This window comes from Eublepharis macularius, chromosome 7, assembly GCF_028583425.1.
Source record: "Eublepharis macularius isolate TG4126 chromosome 7, MPM_Emac_v1.0, whole genome shotgun sequence".
NCBI lineage: Eukaryota > Metazoa > Chordata > Lepidosauria > Squamata > Eublepharidae > Eublepharis > Eublepharis macularius.
Genome location: NC_072796.1, coordinates 34,452,184 through 34,475,015, shown reverse-complemented (window position 1 = coordinate 34,475,015; position 22,832 = coordinate 34,452,184). Strand labels below are relative to the sequence as shown.

The 22,832-nt window shown below is 39.5% G+C and overlaps 1 protein-coding gene across 1 annotated transcript in view; it reads left to right on the top strand.

Moving 5' to 3' along the window:
* KDSR (3-ketodihydrosphingosine reductase) overlaps window positions 1–22,832 on the top strand; it is a 43,034-nt gene that overhangs the window by 6,843 nt on the left and 13,359 nt on the right. The window contains exons 2-6 of the mRNA XM_054985962.1: window positions 14,170–14,259; window positions 17,572–17,628; window positions 18,841–18,906; window positions 19,112–19,207; window positions 22,322–22,513. Coding sequence (XP_054841937.1) covers window positions 14,170–14,259; window positions 17,572–17,628; window positions 18,841–18,906; window positions 19,112–19,207; window positions 22,322–22,513 — 501 coding nt within the window. The remainder of the gene's footprint in view (window positions 1–14,169; window positions 14,260–17,571; window positions 17,629–18,840; window positions 18,907–19,111; window positions 19,208–22,321; window positions 22,514–22,832) is intronic.

Below are 22,832 nucleotides of genomic sequence, written 5' to 3'. Positions count from 1 at the left end.
GACTTTTGAATGTGGAAAAACCTTATCTTAAGAAGCATTTACTGATTCTAATAGAGAAAATGCTACATAGTTTGTTTTCCGATTTTTAGAATTAGAAAAATTGGGGAGAAAACCCATGGGGGGGAAAGCCGATTTATTTCTCAGGCTCTCACATCTCTAGGTTGCCTTTAGAGTAAACAGATCAAAAGAGACAGGGGTGGTGGGGATGGATCTACAGTAAAATCCCTGGAGGGGGGAAGATAAACAGTTGTCCTTGATTTTTCGTATTTCCTTATGCCTGAAAGACGGTCCCCAAAGAAACAGTGTTGTGAAAGTGTTGCCTAATAACCAGAGGTTGGATGCTACAGCTAGCAGTTTTGGTTTGAGAGAGGAGGACTATTTGAGGTTGTGTGTGTTCTGCTTCCCAAATATGGTGCTGGATCAAAAGATGCCTTTTCATTCATTGAAGGAATCCAGCTGCTGCTACCTGAAGGCCCACTCCATGGCCTAAAGGGATGAAGAGTATGCTTGTACTATCCCAACAGCTATCTGCATCACTTAAGGGAAACTTGTCTGACCTGTTCAAGAAGACCATCACATTTGTACCATACTTAGGAAAGTATTCAAAGCATTTCATGTAATTACCTCTTTTAATCCGTACAACGGCACCAAAAGTGTGAGAGAGGTCAGTATTATGTCCATACAAGCTCAGGGTTTGTGGGATCACTGGAGATGAGGAATAACTTTAAAATCAACCACCGCCCAGAATGCCCTAAGCTCTCAAAGGCTTGAAATTGCATATTTCTCCTCCCTCCTCTTTATGCTTCCAACATATTCTGTACTCCTGAAGCATATTTAATTCTCATCCAACCAGTTTGGTTTTTTTCTTCTGTTTTTTCCTCCATACATAAGCCTCTGCTGAGTGGGTAACACCAACTTCCTTGTTTGTGAATGCCAGCCAGTTTTCTATTAGATACAGTGGTTGCAAGATGGGGTGGATTAGTAAAACTGTCTAATGTTCATGCCTGAGGGGAGAGATCTGTGTGGTGACTGCATTGCTGCACACCTTTCAGCCCTTGCCAAAATGAAAAGCTGTTAACACCTGTACTTAATGTTCCTTAAAATGATGTGACAGCTATACAAAGTGCTAAGGAAAATTTCCTTCAGGTGAATGGAAACTAGATTGGATACCATAAATTCACAAACAGAATCCTTTCTAAATACAGTTGTAAGTTGTAAATATGCAGAGTTCCAACTAGGGATGTGCACCCAGAAGTTTCTCTTTCAGTTTCGGTTCCAGGGGATCTGGAATCCTTCTGTCCCATTACTTACTAGCTTCTTCTGGCTGGGCCAGTGTGGCTCAGAACTAATTTTTTTCTTTCATTTTGGTCCATTGCATGCACGTTGGCTGCACATGTGCAAATGCACACTGTTCTTTTCAAAGGGGTGGGGAAACAATGCTCTGTGGCAGCTGCTTGCATGTTTAACCAAAACCAGCATAAATTATTTGTTCCCCTTGTAGTCTAAATCACTGATCCACTGAGTTTTTCCTTAAGCACAATAACACAGACACACAAAACAATGGACCCGTAGAATGCAAGTGTTGGTGGGTGGAGTAGCGAGGCATTCCTAAATAGGACAGTACTCCACCCAGTTCAGTCCAGCAACTTTAAAAACAAGCCTGCTTCATGTTCCCTTTTTTCTTTTTCTGTAGTGCCAGTAACTTAGTACCTTTGCATTCCGCTGTTGCCTGTTGGTTTCATGTTTCCTTGTGCTTTGTTCCCACAATGAGTGGTGAATCCAAATCCCTCTTTTTGATGCTCAGCATTCTGCCGCAAAATAGGGCGTTTTCACTGCCAGTCGTCTCCGTCACCCAAGTGCAGGCAGGCAGGCAGAATGATTGGCTGAATTCCTCCCCTCCCCTCCCCCAAACAGATCGAAGTTTTCCTTAGGATTGATTTTGAAAGGGAGGAGTTACATGTTTGCCAATTAATTCAGAAAAAAAGAGAGCCCTGAAAAATTTCAATCAGAGGCTGCAATTTGAAAGACACTTCCCTGGGAGTATGCACTATTGAATAACATGGGGCTTGCATCTAAGCAGACCTGCTGGGCTGCATCTTGGTTCAGCAATCCTGAACAGGTTTACTCAACTATAAGTCCCATGTTATTCAATAGTCCTTATTCCCAGGGAGTCTCTTTAAAATAGGAGCATATGATTGAAGTCTTCCAGGGCTTTTATCAAATTTGATTGATAGAACATACCGCCACTAGCCTTTCGGCACTTCTTCACAGCAATCCCAAGTGCGATGCAAAACCAAGATGCACCCCAGCAGGTCTGCTTAGATGTAAGTCCCATGTTATTCAATACTGTTTTCTCTCAGGGAAGTGTCTTTCAAATTGCAGCCTCTGATTGAAGTCTCTCTTCCAAGCATTTTGAAAGCTGATAGGGAAGGGGTCTCCCCTTGCAAGGAGTGGATTGGCAGGGAGGGAGACCCCTTATCCAGGTAACTGTGGGGTGGAGGCTGGGGAGTTGCACTAATGCCATGCTCCTGAATCTCATTCCCCTTCCAGCCAACAGTTAATTAATAACGGAGATCTGATTGCTGCTGTGCGAGTTCAGTGCCTCCCTGCTACTGGAAGATACAAACCAAAATGAAACACACAAACTTTGGTGGGAGAGACTTATTATAATTTAGTTTCCCAAATTTGGTTCACCGTTCCAAATGCTGCTTTAATGAGCCAAACCAGCTTCTTCTGTGTGTCATTTCGGCTCATTTTTTCTGTTATGCACACCTCTAGTTCCAGCTTCTTTACTTCATGGTGTTAATTGCTTGATTACATTTCAAAACAACAATAGAATAGGCACCAGCAGGAATTCTGTAGCTATATCTCTTAGTGTTAAGTATTATGATGCACTCTTCGTTTTGTAAGGAGAAAGATGTACAGAGATTTTGCTTTATATATAAACATTGAACTTAGTCATGTGTTTCTTCTCAAAACTATTACATTGGAGGAAAAGATGTTTTCTATAAATACTAGAAGTGATGGACAGAAACCTGCTTTCTAAACTGAGATCTGCTCATGTGATATTTCAGCTGTCATAGTGGTGAGATTTTATCTACTTTGTTAATTTAGGAGATAGTAAGGATCTCATTGTCCTGTAGAACTCAAATTATCACAGGTCAGTAAAATCAGTCAGTAAAATGATCAGTAAAACCAGTAAAAGTCAGTTTTTTCATCTTGGTCAGTAATTTGTCAGTTTTTTTTAAACATTGGTCAGTACAGTCAGTATTTCTTTGTTTTTGTGATTGCAGTTTGGTTTTTTTTTTGTTTTCATTACTGCATTTTGAGAGAAACATGATGACTTCCGAGTGAGAAGACATTTTTTTTTCAGTTCAACTGATGCTCAAGGAACACTTTCATCTTTGCACCACTTTGTCAGTACAATAATAATTATGAGTAGGTTAGGAAAAATGAGAAAAAGAATGTCTTACCTTGAGTTGAACTCGTGAATGATTATATTATTTTGACAGAGAGACAGCCTAGGGTAGATATTGGCACTTATACCGTTCATATAGTCCATAATGCGTTCTGTAGGCGCATGGCAGAACTGGGAGATAATGCATCAAATTTAATTTTCCTTCTTCATGATTTTTTTGATGGGTAGCCATCACGATGGGAGGATTTCACAAAAATTCAAAGATCTCAGCATCCCATATCATTGTTTCTTGAAACATGTTTCTTCTAGATGGTTATCACTAGAAAGTGCTACCGCAAGACTGAACAGTGGCAAGTACTTTAAGGACTTTGTTCCTAAGAGTAAAATGAGTAAAAGAGTAAAAATGATTTGGTGAAATCTTCCACAAAGTATAGAAACATAATTAATCTCTTAAAACATGAGACAATGAAAGCAGAGGTGATGTTCTGTTGCACTAGTGCGCACTTATTTACAGAGTTCACTGGAGTATTCCAGAAAGAAGAGCCTTTGGTGCATGTGACACACAGTGAAGTAAAAACACTCACAAGAACCATAATGAATCGTGTTTGTAAGAGTTCAGCACCATTGTCTCTTGAAGCCTTTAGTGATGAGCAGTACATACCTGTGAAAGAAGTAATCTGTACAATTAAAATACAAATATTTATGGGTTGAAAAATACCATATCTTGGTGTTAATATCCCATTGAATCTGGGCCGTCTTATAAAATTTAATCATCTGTTAAAAATTAAAGACATAAAAAAGACTTAGTTGACTGGAACAAACAATCATTCTCCTGGTTTGACAGATCATTTAATTAAGGCCTTTATTTCCAAAATTAATTTTTCTGTTTCTCACATTGTTAATAACAATTCCTCGCAGCTTAGTGAAACAATGGCAATCAATTTTCAACAACTTTCTTTGGAACTATAAGAAACCTAGAATAGCTTTTAATGTATTATGACAACACAGCCAAAATGGGGAATTTAACTACCCAGATGTTTTTGCATACTTAAAAGCCTCTCAGTTAATAAAAATAGTTCAAATTTTAGGTAACAAAGAAGACTCTGCTTGGACAAGTTTCAATTCCTCATATAAACCATTAACTTTACAGGAAACAATATGGTGTACTCGTAAAAATTGCCCTTCATATAAAACTGAAAACATCTTATTAGAGAACTTTTTAGCTACCTTGGATAAATATCGATTGAAATTGGTACCAACTATATCAAGATTTTCTACTATATAGGAACTTCCTGTTTGGGATCCATGGAGGTCTAACACAGCTCTGGGAGCAGAGCTGACCGGGCTGCCGTTTTTAGTGACCAGCGGGGGAAACAAGCCCGTGGTCCCCTGTTCTCAGGCGGAGAACAGGCTTTGAACGCTCAAGTACCTCAGGGCGCGTTGATCTCGGGCGAGGGGGGGTTCTGCGCAACGGATTCTCCCCCGTCCCTTGAGGTCCCACCCTAAGACAGGTCGGCCTATATCTCTGCGGCAGTTCTGGGGCCAGTGACGGCTGGCATAAGATCTACATGCCCAAGCATCAACAGGAAGAAAGAAGGTGAAAGAGAACCTGAGTTTGAAGCAGTGATTACAACCCAGAAAGACGTTTGAAAAGGTAAAGATCACTATCTCTTGAAACGGGATGAATTACTTAAAGTAAAGAAGCATTAAAGGGGACTTTTAAACTGCAACAGTTTGATTAAAAGTAGAGGAAGACTCGGCAAGAAACAGATTAGTAAAAGGACTAAGCTAAAAGAAGTAATTAGAGAAATTGGAGGATTGTTGTTCATACCTGTGGTTGTGAGGAGATAATAGACTGTGAAAGCTTCTACCATCGCGAGAGCTGCTGTGAGGAGACGGGAAACAGGAAGTACGTAATTGTGATAGAGCTGCTGGAGAGAGACGGCCCTAAGGCAGACAGGAAGAGGGCAATCGCCATCTTTGAAGAGGGAAGGGCACGGGCTTCAGCAGAAGAGGAAGTATGCCATATTGGATTACAAAAATATAGAAAAACCATAGAGAAAAGACGCCCGGCATTTTGGATTTTGTAAGTGCTTTTTTTTCCTTTTGAAACCGGGACATTTGAATTAAATTAAATTGAAGGGACACTTAGCCAAGCGCCACGGAGTTAAGGAAACGAGCAGATTCGTGGGAGCGAGGCAAGTCAAGCCCCACGATGTCGAAAAAAGAGTGGCAGACGGCTATGGAAAATTTAGACAAAAGATTTTCGGAAATGTTAAAGGTCCAGCAGGAGCTGGTGAAAGAGATCAAAGAAGTTAAAGAGACAGTTAAAAGTGAATTGGCAGAAATGAAAAAGGGAATGGAAGCAACACAGCAAAAAGTTAACGTGGTGGAGAAGGCGATGGAGAATCTCTCAGACACGCAACAGACAGATATGAGGACGATGAGGGGCAGAATGGCTATTGCGGAGAGCAAGTATATGGAAAAGCAGCGAAGGTTTCGCGGTTTGCCGGAGATGGAGGGAAAGACAGCTCAAGAGCAAGTTGCTGAAGTGTTAGCTGGATACCTGGGGAAGGAAGAAGAAGAAATTGTGGCTATCCTAGATGTGGTGTATCGTATAAACTCAAGACTTGCGACCCAGAGGAAGTTACCAAGAGACGTGATTGTGCAATTTACAACCAGAAATATGAAAGAAATGATTGTGAGCAAGCAATTCCAAGACCCATTGGAGGTTGATGGCAAGACGGTGATTATTATGAAGGAGTTACCTAGATCGGTGTTGCTTGATCGGAAAAATATAAAGCCTTAGTCCAAATTTTGAAGGATATGAAAATAAGGTATAGATGGGAATTACCGGAAGGACTGGCATTTGAGTTTGGAGGAGTGAAAAAGCGCATCAGATCTGAATCTGAAATGGAAAAGTTTATGAGGGACAATGAAAAGGACTTACCAGCAACAAGGCTATGAATATGGAATGTAAGGTTATATCTTGGAATGTAAATGGACTTAATTCACCCAATAAGAGAAAAAGTACTTTTCACTGGCTATTAAAACAGAAATGTGACATTGTTTGTTTACAAGAGACTCATATTAGAAAACAGGATGTAAAATATCTAAAACTGAGCAAATTGGGCACTCATTTTGCAGCGGCCACAAAAAAGAAAAAAAGGGGAGTGGTCTTGTATATTAGAGAGGAGCTGCAGCCAAAGTTAGTGGTTAAGGATCCAGAAGCCAGATTTTTAGCGGTGGAATGTACATGGAATTTAAAGAAAGTGCTGGTGATTGGAATCTATGCACCTAATGGAGCAAAAGAAAGCTTCTTTGAGGATTTGAGGAAGCAATTAGATGAACTTTCTTACGACCAGATAATTCTTGCAGGAGACTTCAATGGAGTTACAAATTTGGAGCAGGACAAGAAATCAGCAACTGCACAAAAGAAAAGAGGACTACTACCAAAAACTTTTTTTGCATTAATGCAGCAGGAAACTTTGGAAGATGTATGGAGAATACAGAATCCCAAGGGCAGACAATTCACATTTTTCTCCGCAAGACACTACTTTATCACGAATCGACATGATCTGGGCCTCAAAGGACTTAGTGTTATGGACTAAAGAGGTGGAAATAATGCCTATGGTAGGCTCAGATCACAATCCAATTATGTGGAAGTTTGGGAAAAGAACTAAGAGGAAAGGATGGAGAATAAATGAGGACTTGTTGCAAGAGGGAGAAAACTTGGAGATGTTGAGAAGGGAAACTAAGTTCTTCATACAATACAACATGAATCGAGAAGTACCAACCAACAAGGTATGGGATACCTATAAGGCAGTAATTAGAGGCATACTAATGGACTTAAACGGAAGAGCCAGGAAAAAACAAGAGGAGAAGAGACAGGAGATTACAGAGAAAATAAAAGCCAAAGAAATACTACTAAAGAAAAGACCAGGGAAGAAGAAAGTTTACCAAGACATTAAAATTTTACAAGAACAGTTGACAGCAATGAATAATAAAGAACTGGAATGGAATCTGAAGAGAATGAATCAAAAGTCGTTTGAAGGAGCAAATAAACCTGGGAAATATTTGGCATGGCAATTGAAGAAGAGAAAGGAGAAGAAGACAATAAATAAAATATGTGAGGATAATAAAGTATATCTGGAACAGACTGCCATTAGTAGAGCCTTCTACAAATTTTACGCTAAATTGTATAATAAAAAAGAGGTGAATAAAGATTCAATAGCGACATATCTGGGGAAAATGAGGCTCCCAGTGATCTCGGAAGATTGGAGAAATAAATTGAATAGTGAAGTGACAGAGGAAGAGATAAGGAAGGCAATACAGTCAACAAATCTGGGTAAGGCGCCAGGGCCTGATGGACTCACAGCTAAATTTTATAAGGTAATGGTCAATGAACTGGTGTCATTCCTAAAAGAAGTGATCAATGGTGTTATGAGAGACCAAAGAATTCCAGATACTTGGAGTGAAGCTAATATATCATTGATCCCTAAAGAAGGACAGGACTTGACTAACGTCAAAAATTACAGACCTATTTCCTTACTTAACAATGACTATAAGATCTTTGCGAAGATCTTAGCGGAAAGAGTAAAGGGATGGCTATCCGAAGTTATTGGGGAAGAACAAGCTGGTTTTTTACCGAATAGACAAATCAGAGACAATTTAAGGACAGTTATAAATGCTATTGAATATTATGATAGGGGTTGTGATAAGGAGGTTGGGTTCTTCTTTGTGGACGCTGAAAAAGCATTTGACAATTTGAACTGGGATTTTATGTTCGCCACTACGGAACAGCTACAGTTGGGAGAAAGATTTATCAGAGCAGTAAAAGAAATCTACAGAGACCAGAGTGCAGCAATTGTGGTGAATGACGAGGTGACTAAGAAATTGACTATAGGCAAAGGTACAAGACAAGGTTGCCCGTTGTCTCCACTGTTGTTTATAATGGTTTTGGAAATTTTGATGATACAGATCCGAGAAGATAATGCAATCCGTGGAATAAAGATAAAAGACTTTTCCTATAAGGTCAGAGCATTTGCAGACGATATAATGCTAATTGTGGAAGATCCAATTGAAAACATGCCAAGGGTAAAAATCACAGAATTTGGAGATTTGGCAGGTTTTTTTGTAAACAAAAAGAAGTCAAAGATACTGTGTAAAAATATGACTAAACAAAAACAACAGCAACTTATGGAAATAACAGACTGTGAAGTAACAAATAAGGTGAAATATTTGGGAATTGAACTGACTGCAAAGAATATAGATCTATTCAAGAACAATTATGAGAAATTGTGGACTCAAATAGAGCGAGACTTGATTAAATGGAATAGATTGAATTTGTCATGGTTGGGAAGAATTGCAGCAGTCAAGATGAATGTGCTGCCAAGAGTGATGTTTTTGTTACAGACAATACCAGTTATTCGGGATTCCAAGCAGTTTGAGAAATGGCAGAGAAAGATATCGGACTTTGTTTAGGCAGGCAAAAAGCCTCGAGTGAAAATGAAAGTGTTACAGGACGCGAAAGAGAGAGGCGGAATGCAACTGCCCAACCTAAGACTTTACTATGAGGCAATCTGCTTGGTTTGGCTGAAGGACTGGATGATGCTTAAAAATCGCAAATTGCTGGCCTTAGAGGGATACAAAAAAATATTTGGATGGCATGCATACTTATGGTATGATAAAGTAAAAGCGGACTCTATGTTTTTACACCATTACATTCGGAGAAGCCTCTTCACAATATGGAAAAAGTACAGAGATTACCTACAAGAAGGAATTCCCTCCTGGGTGGTTCCTTATGAAGCGATAGATCCGAGAACTGTTGATAATGAACAACAGTGTTTAACGTATAAGGAGATAACACGAATAGAATTTTCTAAATTAAGAATAAAGACGCAAGAAGAGTTGTCTCCAAACTATGACTGGTTTCAATATAGACAGCTCAGAGACCTTTATAAATCGGATTGTGCCAAGGGAGGGATAAGAATGGAGAACTCGGACTTGGAGGAAGTAATTTTACAAGAAGACAAAAAGGAAATTTCAAAGGTCTATAAAGTGTTGTTAAAATGGTACACTGAAGAAGAGGTAGTTAAGGTGCAAATGGTGAAGTGGGCTATAAATTTTAATAAAGAAATAACAATGGAGGCGTGGGAATATTTGTGGAAAAATACTTTGAAGATTACGACATGCACTAACATTAAAGAGAATGTCTATAAAATGATCTATCGTTGGTACCTGACACCAAAGAAAATTGCGCTAGGGAATGTGAACACGTCTAATAAATGCTGGAAATGTAAAAAGCATGAAGGATCTTTGTACCATATGTGGTGGTAGCCAGACAGTACTGGGGGGAAATAATAAGAGTAATAAGTGAGATTTTACAGTTTCAAGTTAATAAGAACCCAGAACTCCTGCTACTGAACTTGGGAATGGAAGATATTCCAGCACAACATAGGACATTGCTTTTTTACATGACAGCAGCGGCTAGACTTTTGTATGCGCAAAAGTGGAAAGTACAAGAAGTGCCAACTATCGAGGACTGGATTCACAAATTGCTGTACATGGCGGAGATGGATAAACTGACAAGAAAACTAAGAGACCTTGATCCAGGACAGTTTAACACAGATTGGGAGAAGCTGAAACAATATTTGGTGAAAAAATGGGAGGTGGGAGGAGAACTGTGGCAGTTTGAAAATTATTGAAGAAAAACAAAAGAAGAGAGAAGTGACTATACCGGGGGGAGGAGAGTTAAAGAAGAATTACTAAGCAATTATTCTATTTGATTATTCTATACAGTATTAAGTAATAGTTATTATGTGATATATAAGAATAGAAATTAATTAATTATGTTGCTGGCAGATAGGGGTGTAATTGAGAATTAACAGAATTAAAATTCATGAATACAAGAAGGGGGGGAATGAGAAGTAGCATATAGAATATAGGTTAAATTGATTGACTTATGCTGAAGGTATTTTTGGTTAGAGCGATATTTAGAAATGTTCAGAACATGGGTCAAATTGATTGACTTATGTCGAATGTATATTGTGTTTATAGGTATATTTAGAAATGTGTAGAATATGAGTCAAATTGATTGACTTTATGTTATAAAGATAAGAGATATAAGAGGAAGTAAAGAGTAACATATAGAGTATAAGTTAAATTGGTTGACTTATAAATGTACTACAATACTAAATGAGATGGATTCCAAAACACCAAGATACAAAGGGAAAACTCCCAGGAACCCCTCAACTGTATACTATATATATCAAAATTTAATTTCACTATCATGATCCAAATACAAAGATATACACAATTTCATACAATGTTACAATATTACAAAGACTCATTCCATAAATACAGTCACATATTATACATTTCCAAGGTGCTGTAATAGACAGAAGCCAATTCTGTTGCACAGTTAAATCCTTTCCTATGCCAATGGCTTGAAAGGAAACAAATCACTATAGTCAAAAGAGGTGTGAATTCCAAATAGCTGCAAATTTCATAGTAGAAAATCTAGATGGCAAATTCCGGAGTACACCATCCGGGTCCCTCCCCAGTTCTCCTGGTTGTTGGCAACGAGCCCGCCAGCTAAAACTGCTCGTTTCGGATTCCCTTCTTCTCAGCCTCCTTTATATACATAACGTCCGAAGTCACAGTCTCCAACTTAATGTGCTCACAGCAAGGCTTTCTCCTTCCAATCAGTGATAATACACAGCAGGTCGTGTATTATGCTGTGTATTATCACTGATTGGAAGGAGAAAGCCTTGCTGTGAGCACATTAAGTTGGAGACTGTGACTTCGGACGTTATGTATATAAAGGAGGCTGAGAAGAAGGGAATCCGAAACGAGCAGTTTTAGTTGGCGGGCTCGTTGCCAACAACCAGGAGAACCGGGGAGGGACCCGGATGGTGTACTCCGGAATTTGCCATCTAGATTTTCTACTATGAAATTTGCAGTTATTTGGAATTCACACCTCTTTTGACTATAGTGATTTGTTTCCTTTCAAGCCATTGGCATAGGAAAGGATTTAACTGTGCAACAGAATTGGCTTCTGTCTATTACAGCACCTTGGAAATGTATAATATGTGACTGTATTTATGGAATGAGTCTTTGTAATATTGTAACATTGTATGAAATTGTGTATATCTTTGTATTTGGATCATGATAGTGTAATTAAATTTTGATATATATAGTATACAGTTGAGGGGTTCCTGGGAGTTTTCCCTTTGTATCTTGACTTATAAATGTATTCATCACTTATGAGTACTCAAGTTATGTATAGGGAGGGATAAATTGTTTGTCCCATATTGATGACATTAGAATGAATAAGTTAGAGTACAGGATATTGAGAATATTACCAGTATTATTACTATTGAATAACATGCCAGGAATGTATTAGTTAGTTGATAAGTGAAGGGAAATTGACTTAGTACTGTGTTATAATAGACTAGCTTAGAAGAGTGTGAAAGTATATGTTTAATTGACAAAATAAGTTGAAATGAGTAGGGGAAGAATAGACAAAGGGTTGGAAAACTGTTGGAAGTCAACAAACGGGGGGGGGGAAGGGAGGGGGTTAGAACTGGAATATTAAAGTAATTTGATTGTTATAAATGACAAAATATTTCTAATTCCAATAAAAATTTAATAATAAAAAAAAAAGATTTTCTACTATGTATATAGGCAATCATGGTCTCCTATGAAGGCCCAAACGTTATTTTATAAACAAAAATCGACTCTTGACAACATAAGACTTGTAGATATTGCTACACAAAAAAGGGCTGTTACAGAAAAAAGATTTGGAACTTCGTGTACAATGTCCAATCCCATGGTTCTCTTACTTGCAACTATAACATATGGCAAATCAAATAAAATTGAAAGATATCATGCAAACTCAGAAAACCAATTTTGAGGAAATCCTAAACTGAAAATAAAAGAAAAGGTTCTGTATCAAAAATATATAAAATCACTATTAACCTAACCAAACCTCCTAAATATGTTTATCAGAATAAATGGCAGCAGGATTGTAACATATCTATTAATCCAAATCAATGGAAACAAATATGGTCTTCCAAAAACTTAAGCTCTCAATTAGTTAATACAAAACTTCAAACTTTAAAGATCTTGAATCGCTGGTACCTAACTTCCGAAGAGTATCTAAAATATTTCCATCTAACTCATCCTACTGCTGGAAAAAATGTGGTGCATGTGGTTCGTACGCACATTGCTGGTGGCAGTGCCCAAAGATTATGAGATTTTGGAAAGAAGTTCTCCATCAAATAGAAGAAATTGGAGGCTATAAAATACAGTTTAACCCACAAATGGTCTTCTTAGATCTCTGGCAGGATTCCACTATCCCTTTAATATGATGTGAATTAATCAATAGCCTTTTGGTTGTGGCCAAAACACTGATTGCAGCGAGATGGGAATCAACAAACAACTCCAACTATAGACCATTGGTTTATAAAAGTGTGGGATCAATTTATCTTAGAGAAAACAACATTTAATTTGCAAAAAGACACTTCACATCTACTTACCTCATCCTTTCATGAGAAATAGTGGCCTTTTTTTGAATTTATAGCTAGCAAAGACCTCTCTCCTCCAAACATTTTATATCAAATGTTATTTGATAGTTAACTTTTCTTGTTTTGATAAGCAATGCTTAATAACGATTTAACTGTATTCTAATCCTATATTCAGTTTTTGTGAATTTATTGTTATTGTACTGTTTTTTCTAGTTGTTTCTTACTTGTTATGATGGTAGAACATTTTCCTAAGCTTAGCTTCAAACAGTTACGGTGCTTAGATGTGAGAGGTTGGTATTTACAGACTTAAATTACTTGTAGCAAAGTTCCTTAATTGACTTAGTTCCTTATTTGACTTCACAGCTTAGGTGTACAGACTTTTATGCAGCACACTTTTCCTTTTACTGCAAACCCAGGGTACTCCATAGAGTCTAAACCCTCTTTCCAGACACTGGGCAGCAATTCTTCTTCTACTGAAGACATAATCCTATTCTTTTGGCTGAAGTCTCCTTCTAGTACCCACTTCCAACCACGCACTCCCAGTTCTAGCTTGTCTGAGTAATATTAGTGCTGGCTTTCTCACTTTAGTTAATCCCAGTTAGGGCAAACTCTTTCCTTCTTTTCCTCACCCAGAGGAATCTCAGTCTGACTCTCCTGGTCAGATTCCAAGTGTAGACTCTCCCCTCTCCTGACCCTCCTGTTCATTCCAATTAGTTGCCTTCTTGCTGGCCAATCACAGAGAGGGGGGAGCAGCATGCTAGTCATCCTCCCTTCAGGCAGTTGTTTTAACTCTTCACCTGCCTCTCTCTGAATGCAGCCACAGGTAATCCTTGCATTTAACGCTCATTCCTTCACAACCCCCCTCCACAACAAGCACATACACACACTTTGGTCTTTGCAATCCTTATTGTGTAATGATTCTTTAGACAGACAGACTGATCGAGGTGACAGCTTGTTGTCATATTAGTGGATTGTGGCATCCACTACTATTATGGCAATGTCTGAATGTGGTTGCTGTGGAAAGTTTGATGACTGCAGAGGTCTTGTAATTATAATTCGCAGGGGGCATCCCCTTACCTGTGGAGGCAAAATGACAGGTTGGTTCATACGAACTGGCTGACTTCTTCTGAGCTTGACTAGTCTGACCCCCTAAGTAGGCTTTTAATGAAAGTTTAGTCAACAGTAATGAATTTAATTGGTTTTTGTTTTTTTCTTTTAAAGGTGACTGGAGGCTCCAGTGGCATTGGAAAAAGTATTGCTGTGGAATGCTTTAAGCAAGGTGCTTTTATAACACTACTTGCGAGAAATGAGGTAAATTTCTAGCATTCTTATTTAACAATTATTGTGCCCTCTAGCTATTAATGAGGTTCTAGAATATTCTTACCAATGAATAATAAGGAAGAATTGAGTTTTTCAATGAAGTAGTTAAAATTCCTCAGCTCTGATCCATAGTGACTCTCCATTGAAAGTAAGTGGAATTAAGGAAGTGCTAACCAACTTGTTCCGTTGGTTTCGGTGTAACTTAGCCATGACTAGCTTATAGCTAGTATCAGCCCTTCCAGACTATCATGTGTTAGCTAAGCTCTTGAATATATTGTGCCTATGTAAAAGAAAAACTTGTTTGCACTGATTATATTAATCCCTTTCCTTTTATGTAATTTCCATTTGGATGCAAACAGATTTCCCTATTTGATATGATTTCTAAAAACACTCCGATTTGCCAGTGACCTTGCATATTTGATTTGATATAGTATCCAGGTGATTCCTGCATCAGCTTTTTCCTCCCTTTGTAGCATAACTCTTGAAGGAGAATGTACTATTTTCCTCCGGATAGACTTGTATGAATTATACCTGCGTGGAATGCCCATAAGTCTCTCTGCAAGGGAGAGATGCGCATCTGCCTCTTCTGCACTTTATATGTTCCACGCTTTTCATTTTTAGCATGTCACTCTCACATCTGCATTCTCAGCTTTATAATACGCAGAAGTAATCCTCTGCTGTGTAGGGAAAAAATATTGAAGCACTAAATGTTGGAAGTTAGTCAAGATTGGTATTTCAGCATTACAGTTGTCTCTACAGCTAGGAGTAACAATTTCTCCAGAGAAACTAGTTGCCACTGCCATGCCAACCATTTAAGCCATGCTGTGACAATAGATACTTAAAGGCCAGTTAGTTTTTGGTGTGTAAGGGTAACACCAGTTTTGACTATTTGCATGGTTATCAAAACTTGGCATCTTACGCATTTGCAAAGCTCTGTGTAATGTTATTATAGTGTGCAATATAATCAATGATTACTATATTTTTCAATTGAATTTTTTTCATGTGTAAAAACATTGCGTCATGTACAAAACCTGTTAAATAGGATTGTAGAATTTGAAATGATTAAAAGTAGATCAGTGGCCAACCATGGTATATCAAGAACAGCTCTTTGGGCATGCCAAACTGGTAACTTGATGGTTTTGAGTGCCTTAACTTTTATCTCGAAGTGTAAACATTGTAGTTGATCTGCTATGAAATTGTCATATTACAAAAGTATTCAAAGCTTTATTTTGAAAAATGTATTGGAATATTTTTAATGTGATTCTGTATGGTGTTTATTTTCTAATTAAATATTCCAGTTCAAGCACTTCGGCTATTAAAAGAGAACTTGAGATATATACTGCATGTAAAATAGGCAGGCATACTTTTTATTTTATTATTCTTATTGCATATATTACATAATAAGCTTACTACAAAGAAAAGAAGGGTGTTTACAACGATTCATAAAAAGCACAAGGATATATTTTCTTTCTTTCATTGCAGTACATAATAAAAATTGTGCAGCATTCACAAAACTTATCAGAATATGTTGTAAAGTATTTCTTTGGTTTTATGCTAATTATGATTCAACCAATCTCTTATATAAGAGGGTTCTGGGGTTTTTTTGTTTATTTACAGAATGTATACCCTGTCTTTCTGCCTTCATCAGAGCCACAAAGGCAGCTAACAGATTAAAAACACAATAAAAACACATCTTAAAAACTATTAAACTCAGCAAACAAGTTGATACACACATGCAACAATTAAAACCAGAAGGAAAGATGGATGACTGAGGAAATGCCAGATGACACCGAAAGGTGTGGCACCAGAAGGGGACAGGCAAGTCTGTCTGGGGGGAGGGGGGGAGAATTCCAGAGTTTTGATGCCATGACCGAGAAGGCCCTGTCCTCGGTTTCCACCCACCTAATCTTAGAAGGCAGGGCCACCCAAAGCAAGGCTTTGGAAGATGACTGGAGTGGTCTGGTAGGTTCATAAGGGAATAGGTGGTCCTTCAGGTATGCTGGTCCCATGCTTTAAAGGTCAATATTAGCATCTTGAATTGTGCTTAGTTACAGATTGGGAACCAATTGAGGTAAGATCGGAATGATATGATCCCTACGGCCCACTCCAGTCATCATCCTGGCTGCAGCATTCTGCACCAGTTGAAATTTCCAAATGCTTTTTGAGAGCAGCCCCATGCATTACATTGCATTGCACTAAACTAATCTACAGTGGCCAGATCTTTTCCACCCAGGAAACGCCTCCGCTGAATAACCAACTGGTAAAAACCACTTCAAGGAGAATGCAGTCCCATCCAGAATGAGCAAACCTAATGCCCCAGTTCAGACTTTCCACTCACGTAGTACTTCCTTGTTGTCAGGATTAAACTTCAGTTTATTAGCCTGCATCCAAAATTGCCTCCAAGCACCAGTTCAGAGTTTCTTGGGATCAGCTGGGAACATGAGGTAGAGTTGAGTGTCATATACATACTGGTGAAAACTCAGCCCAAATCTGCAGATGACCTCACCTACCTATTTCATGTAGATGTTGAAAAGCATAGGTGAAGTCATCTGAGGATTTGCCTGTGGGGTCCATCAAACAGCTGAGCAGCAGTCCCCCAGCCCCATTTTCTGAAACTTGCCCTCCAAGGTAGGACTGGAAGCACCACAAAATGGTGCATCCCAGCCTGGAAAGGTGGTCCGGAAAGATACCATGATTGATGGTATCAAAATCTTCAGAGAGGTACAGGACAATCACACTCTCTGTCCATCTCCTGGCACAGGTCATCCACCAGGGTGACCAAGGCTGTTTCAGTACCATAACCAGGCCTGAAACGGGATTGGAAAGGCTCCAAACAATCTGCCTTATCCGTGAATGCTTAAAGTTGTCCAGCCACCACACGTTTTATAATCTTGCTCAAGAATGGAACACTGGAGGCTGGTCAATAGTTATTGAAATCTCTTGGGTTCAGGGTGGACTTCTTTAGTAGTGGATGCACCACTGCTTGCTTTGAGGCTGGAGCATCCACTCCTCTCTCAAGGAGCTGTTAACTACTTTTTGAATCCAGTCAGCCAACCTCTTCCTCTCGCAAATTTAAGATGCCAGGAAAGGCAAGGGCAAGCAGATAGTAGACCTTAAACCTCCAAGGACCCTGCCCCTATCCTCTGAATAAGCTGAAAATATCCTAGTGTTGAACAATATTATTAAAATACATCCTTGCAAATATACAATAAAGACATGTCTTCCTAAATTACTTCAAAAGAAGTTTAATTGCACTCACAATTATTTTTGTAGAATGTCCAAAGTATGCTTATTTAATTCCAGAACCGGCTATTGGAGGCCAAGAAAGAAATTGAAAAATATGCAGTTAATGATAAGCAGGTAAGATTGCCCTCTGGGACAGTAATAGTTGACCTGTTCTAGCTGTGAAATAGTATGTGCAGATAAAAGAAAATATGATGTTGCATCATAATAACATGGAGACTAAATACGAAATAGAATGGCGCATGAAACCAATTCACAGATACTTCAACAAAGATGTACAGTTTTGTAAATCGTGCTGGGCTTCAGTCATACATAGCTGTAGCAGGGCTGGTGTCAGCACCTGCTGAAGTGGGACAGATGCCAGGGCCCATGGCTTCTGGTAGGGTCCATTTCTGCTGACTCATACCTTCTGATGCCTGCACTTGCACCATTCCACTGCCTGTGAATTTTTTGTCACCTCTGCTCTGCTCCCAGCTGTATATGCTGCAGCCTAGTACTGCTGGAGAAGGGCATGTAGGTGGTGTACAAAGCATCAGCATCCCTGTTGACTGTGGCAGTGGCACTCTGAGCTACACCCACCATCGTTGGGAAAAGGGCATGCAGACTGTATAGGCAGTTGTGATTGCGGATGGAGGGAGAGCTTGCGATTGGGCAGAGGAAGGCCACGTAGGCAGGTGGAGGTACATGGGTGAGAGGGCAAGAAGGGGAGCCTAGTAGTGAGCATGAGGGGGGTGGGGGGCTGAGCACTTTCTGCCCAGGCTTCCCAAAACCTGAAATCAGCCCTGAGCTGTAGCACAGGTGGCCTAGAAATATGCACGTGTGGCCAGCAGTGCCTTGAAAGCTTTCACTACAACAGATCTCTTATTTGACTAGGAAGCCGTGCTTTTAAATGGTAGAATGCCTCTCTGTTAACTTCTCTGAATATTTAATATTTTGTTTTCATTTATAGCTCATTTTTCTCACTGGTACTCAAGATGGATTACAAGTACGATTTAAAAAAAAACCTTGGTCAATCAGTGAGCAGATTACAAGATATGATATTGGATTATAATAGCAAAGATTCTTAGTAAGACAAAGTATTGCAGTAACGAAAAAAAATGTTTGATCAAGTTGCTCATAATAGTTCAGTGCTGTTATACAAAGCAGAAGTTAAATATAAAATGGACCCATTTTGTCTACCTGTGTCCTGTTTTTCTTTATGAAGCTTAGGGCAGCTTGCTGGAGCCTCCAGTAGTCTCCTTGACATCAGATCTATTTCTGCTTAGGTTCAGCAATACCACACTATTACAAGTATTTCTTTTCTTCTCTCCTCCTGGCTGTTTTGTACAGGTTGTGCACTGCATCTCTGTAGATGTTTCCAAAGACTCTGCAGATGTGGAACGGGTCCTCAAACAAGTAAGGAAACGTTGGGTTTTTTAGTGAAATCCTAAGCGGAGTTACTCCTAAGCCCATTGAAATCAATCAGCTTAGACAGGTGTAACTCTGCTTAGGATTTCACTGTTTGTTTTTGCATGGTTTATGTTGTTGCAGAAGTACTGTGATGAAGTAGTGAAATGTAAGCAAAACACCCTTTTTGAACTTACTGGATTATCCTTTCTAGGCTCAAGAGAAGTTGGGTCCAATTGATATGCTTGTCAATAGTGCTGGGATGTCAGTTACTGGAAAATTTGAAGACCTTGATACTAGTAGTTTTGAGGTAAGTGATTATATTGAAGTATTCAGCAATGGTTAATCCAACCACAGCTAGTAAACTATATTCAGATGAGAAGCCAACCTGTTCAAAATATACTAGTTTGGGCAGTTTGAAATGTTGGCCATTAGTATTAGTCATTAAGAGTTGCAGATTAAAAGAATGCTCACTTTTCAGTGTGTGTTCACACAACTTTTAGAAAATTGACCTGTGTACAACATAAATTATTTCTTGTATGTAAAAAAATATATTCCTGCCTAAGGGGATTTAACTACTAAAGTTCTGTTGTAATACAGATTGCTAAGCATTGTTGATACATAAATTTCATTCATTTTGGGAACAGTTGTGTAAAATGAAAGAAGGCTGTGTGAGCACAGTACACTAGGGTGGCATAGTATCGTGTTATACTAGGATCTGGGATCAATCACACCTTCTCAGCCTAACCTACCTCACAGGGTTGTGAGAATAAAATGGAGGCGAGGACAAGTTTGTGAGCTGCATTGCGTCTCCATTGGGGAGAAAGGTGGGGCATAAATAAATAGATAATATTTTAATATTGATTTAGTATTTTTCCTTGTTGATGTTGTACAACTAGAAATGAATTATAAGTTCTAGTTTCATTCTTCCCAAAAATATGAGGACAGGTCCCCAAAAGTGTACATAATTAAACTCTGCTTCCTGATAGCATAAGTTGAGTACCCCACAAAGAATAGTATGATGTAGCTGCTGTAGTAGGGCTGTGCAACCTCATGTTTGGTGAGCCAGTTTGGTGTAGTGGTTAAGAGCGTGGGACTCTAATCTGGAGAGCCGGGTTTGATTCCCCACTCCGCTTGAAACTAGCTGGGTGACCTTGGGTCAGTCACAGCTTCTAGGAGCTCTCTCAACCCCACCCACCTCACAGGGTGTTTGTTGTGGGGATAATAATGGCATACTTTGTAAACCACTCTGAGTGGGGATTAAGTTGTCCTGAAGGGCAGTATATAAATCGAATGTTGTTATTATTATTATGTTAGATACAGACTTTTTAAAATTCCTATGTAGAAAAATATCTTGTCTTGAACTTTGAATAAGGGCATACTTAGGCAGTTGATTGGCCATAAATAGAATAAGTCTTGTTTAATGATAATGGACAAGAGCACTTGTACAGCATTAGTACTGTAATACGCCTGCTTCAGGTTAACTAGAGCCCAGGACAACAACATTTTCCCGCTAGGAGCTGGGTTGGCACTGCACAAATGGAGGACCTACAAGGACTTGTACATCTTGTACTTGTACTTGTACTTGTACTTGTACATCTCATTTTCTTCTCCCTCGCTATTTCCGCTTTCCCTTTTCTGAAATCCTCATACTGTCTTCCCTTTCCCTACTTCCTTTTCTGTTTCCCACCTGCCAGCCTATCTTTTCCTGTCCCGCTGTCTTCAGCTCCCCGCCCCCCCCCATAGCCTTTCCCCTGGAAAAGTCTGGTCCAGTTGTGCGGTGTCAGCTGCTGGGCTGGGCCCAGTTGTAGGCAGGGGAACTCACAAGTACTTGCAGACAGCACCTCACTTTCCCCTATATCTCCCCAAAGCTATTTCCTCCTCTTCTCTTATTGGCAGCTCCCCCAGCTTCCCATGTTTCCTTCTATCTTTCCCACCCACTGACCAACCTACCTTTTATCTGCCCTCTTTCTTCAGCTATATTTTATTTACTTCATTTATATACCATTTTTCTTTGTGATGGGAATCCAAAGCAGCTTACATCGTTCTCTTCTCCTTTATTTTATGCTCATAACAACCCTGTGAAGTGTATGGATGGCCTAAAGTCACCCAGTGAGCTTCCTATACAACAGTAGCTTTTGTTGCTAGTTGAACAGTAGCAAGCAGCCAAGCCAGGGTGAGTCATGCAAGCTGCATGGCAGCAATTCATCTAGTAGTTTCTGATAGGCCCCAGTGACTTCTCCCTCAAAGGCCAAAACAGCCCTCGAAAAGGTCCTTGCCCCTTCCCTGCCTTTTACTGATAAAAACCAAGACTCAGGTTGGCAGTACTGTTGTGGTTGCCTTGCAACAGCCACTGAGGACATTGATTTTGTTTAAACATTCATGCACTGCTCCTGTCATTTGGGGTTTTTTAACGCTCAATGTTTTTTGGGGGGGTGGGTTAGATTTTTGGTTTTTCTGCATACCTGAGACATGCAGAAAGGTCTCTTGTCTGTCCATCGACCCTGATCTCTGGATATAAGTATTCGCATATCAAGCCATGTTGAGAATCTTATAAATAGCCAAATGCCCCCTCCTATGTATCCTTAAATCCTCATATTTAGGCCATCATGACACAAGAGAGATTTTTCTCTAAACTTGTGGAACCCCCCCCCCCCCCCGGCTTGCAGAAAAATCTGTAAGTAGAAAAAGGGAAGTAGGGGTTTAGAAAACCCAGTTCAAGAAAGGTTTACTGTGGAAGCTCTGTGAACTGTGTGCGCGAGGGGAGGGGAGACCAAATGAGAAAGAAATTGACAATGGGGGGGGGTTGCAAAAGGGGACAGTGTTTGAAAGGGAGGTGCAAATGGGCAAGCTCTGTGCCATAGAGGGGGGACGGAAGCCTGGCATGACTCTGTGAAATCTCCTCCACCCTCACAATTTTTGCAGGCTCCTGCTTGTTAGATACATTAACTAAGCCTCACTAGTTTCTGACACTGTTGTTTTTCTCTCCTCATCCTACCCAGAGGATCCCAGGGGATGGAGAGAAGGGTAGCTGAACTTCCCTGCAAAGTACCTTGGCCCCTAACTTGTGTGTCTAATTAACACAGACTTTGTGTTGTGGTGGCAACCTTTTCTTGACATCATTCCCTTGCTTGTATTAATTATGTGCAAGAGGATATGCTTCAGCATACTAAGGGGGATGTTTACATTTGCAAGTTGTTTGGATGTTGCATTGGGCAACTCTTTTTATATATAGCAGGATTTTTTGCACTCCATTAGGCTTACTGGCAATGTGGATTAAAATTGCAGAAGCTGGGCTTGTCAAAGCTGTAGACTGCACCCATCTGAATGTACGATTGCATTAAGTGTACATGGATTACTGAGATGTGGACGATTATGACTGTGAAATCATTTGACTCTGTCTCCGACATGTTTGTTTCTTCAGAAATTGATGGCTGTCAACTACCTGGGAAGTGTTTACCCAACTCGTGCAGCCATTACCACAATGAAGGAACGAAGAATGGGAAGGATTGTGTTTGTGTCATCCCAGGCTGGGCAAGTTGGACTATTTGGTTACTCAGCTTATTCTGCAGCAAAGTTTGCACTTCGAGGATTAGCTGAAGCTTTGCAAATGGAGGTATGATTAATCTGTTCATCTGCTGGCATTGTGTTACTGCGGGGGATGGAGGGGGACACATTTGGTGAGAGTTTTCTTTGATTCAGAAGCTTCTATGTACAGCTGGCCCAGTTATAAAAAGGCAGATTTTTCCTAAATGTATTGTTTCTATTTTACCCACAACAACAAATACCAAACAAGAAAATAAAACAATCTTTTGGTAACCTCCTGTCCAACCAGTAGTTAATGCCATCATTTTAAAAAAGGAAAGGACAAAGAAGGGAGAAAGGGGGAGCTTCCATCCAGATTGGCTATAATTTAACATAAATGCATTAAATCC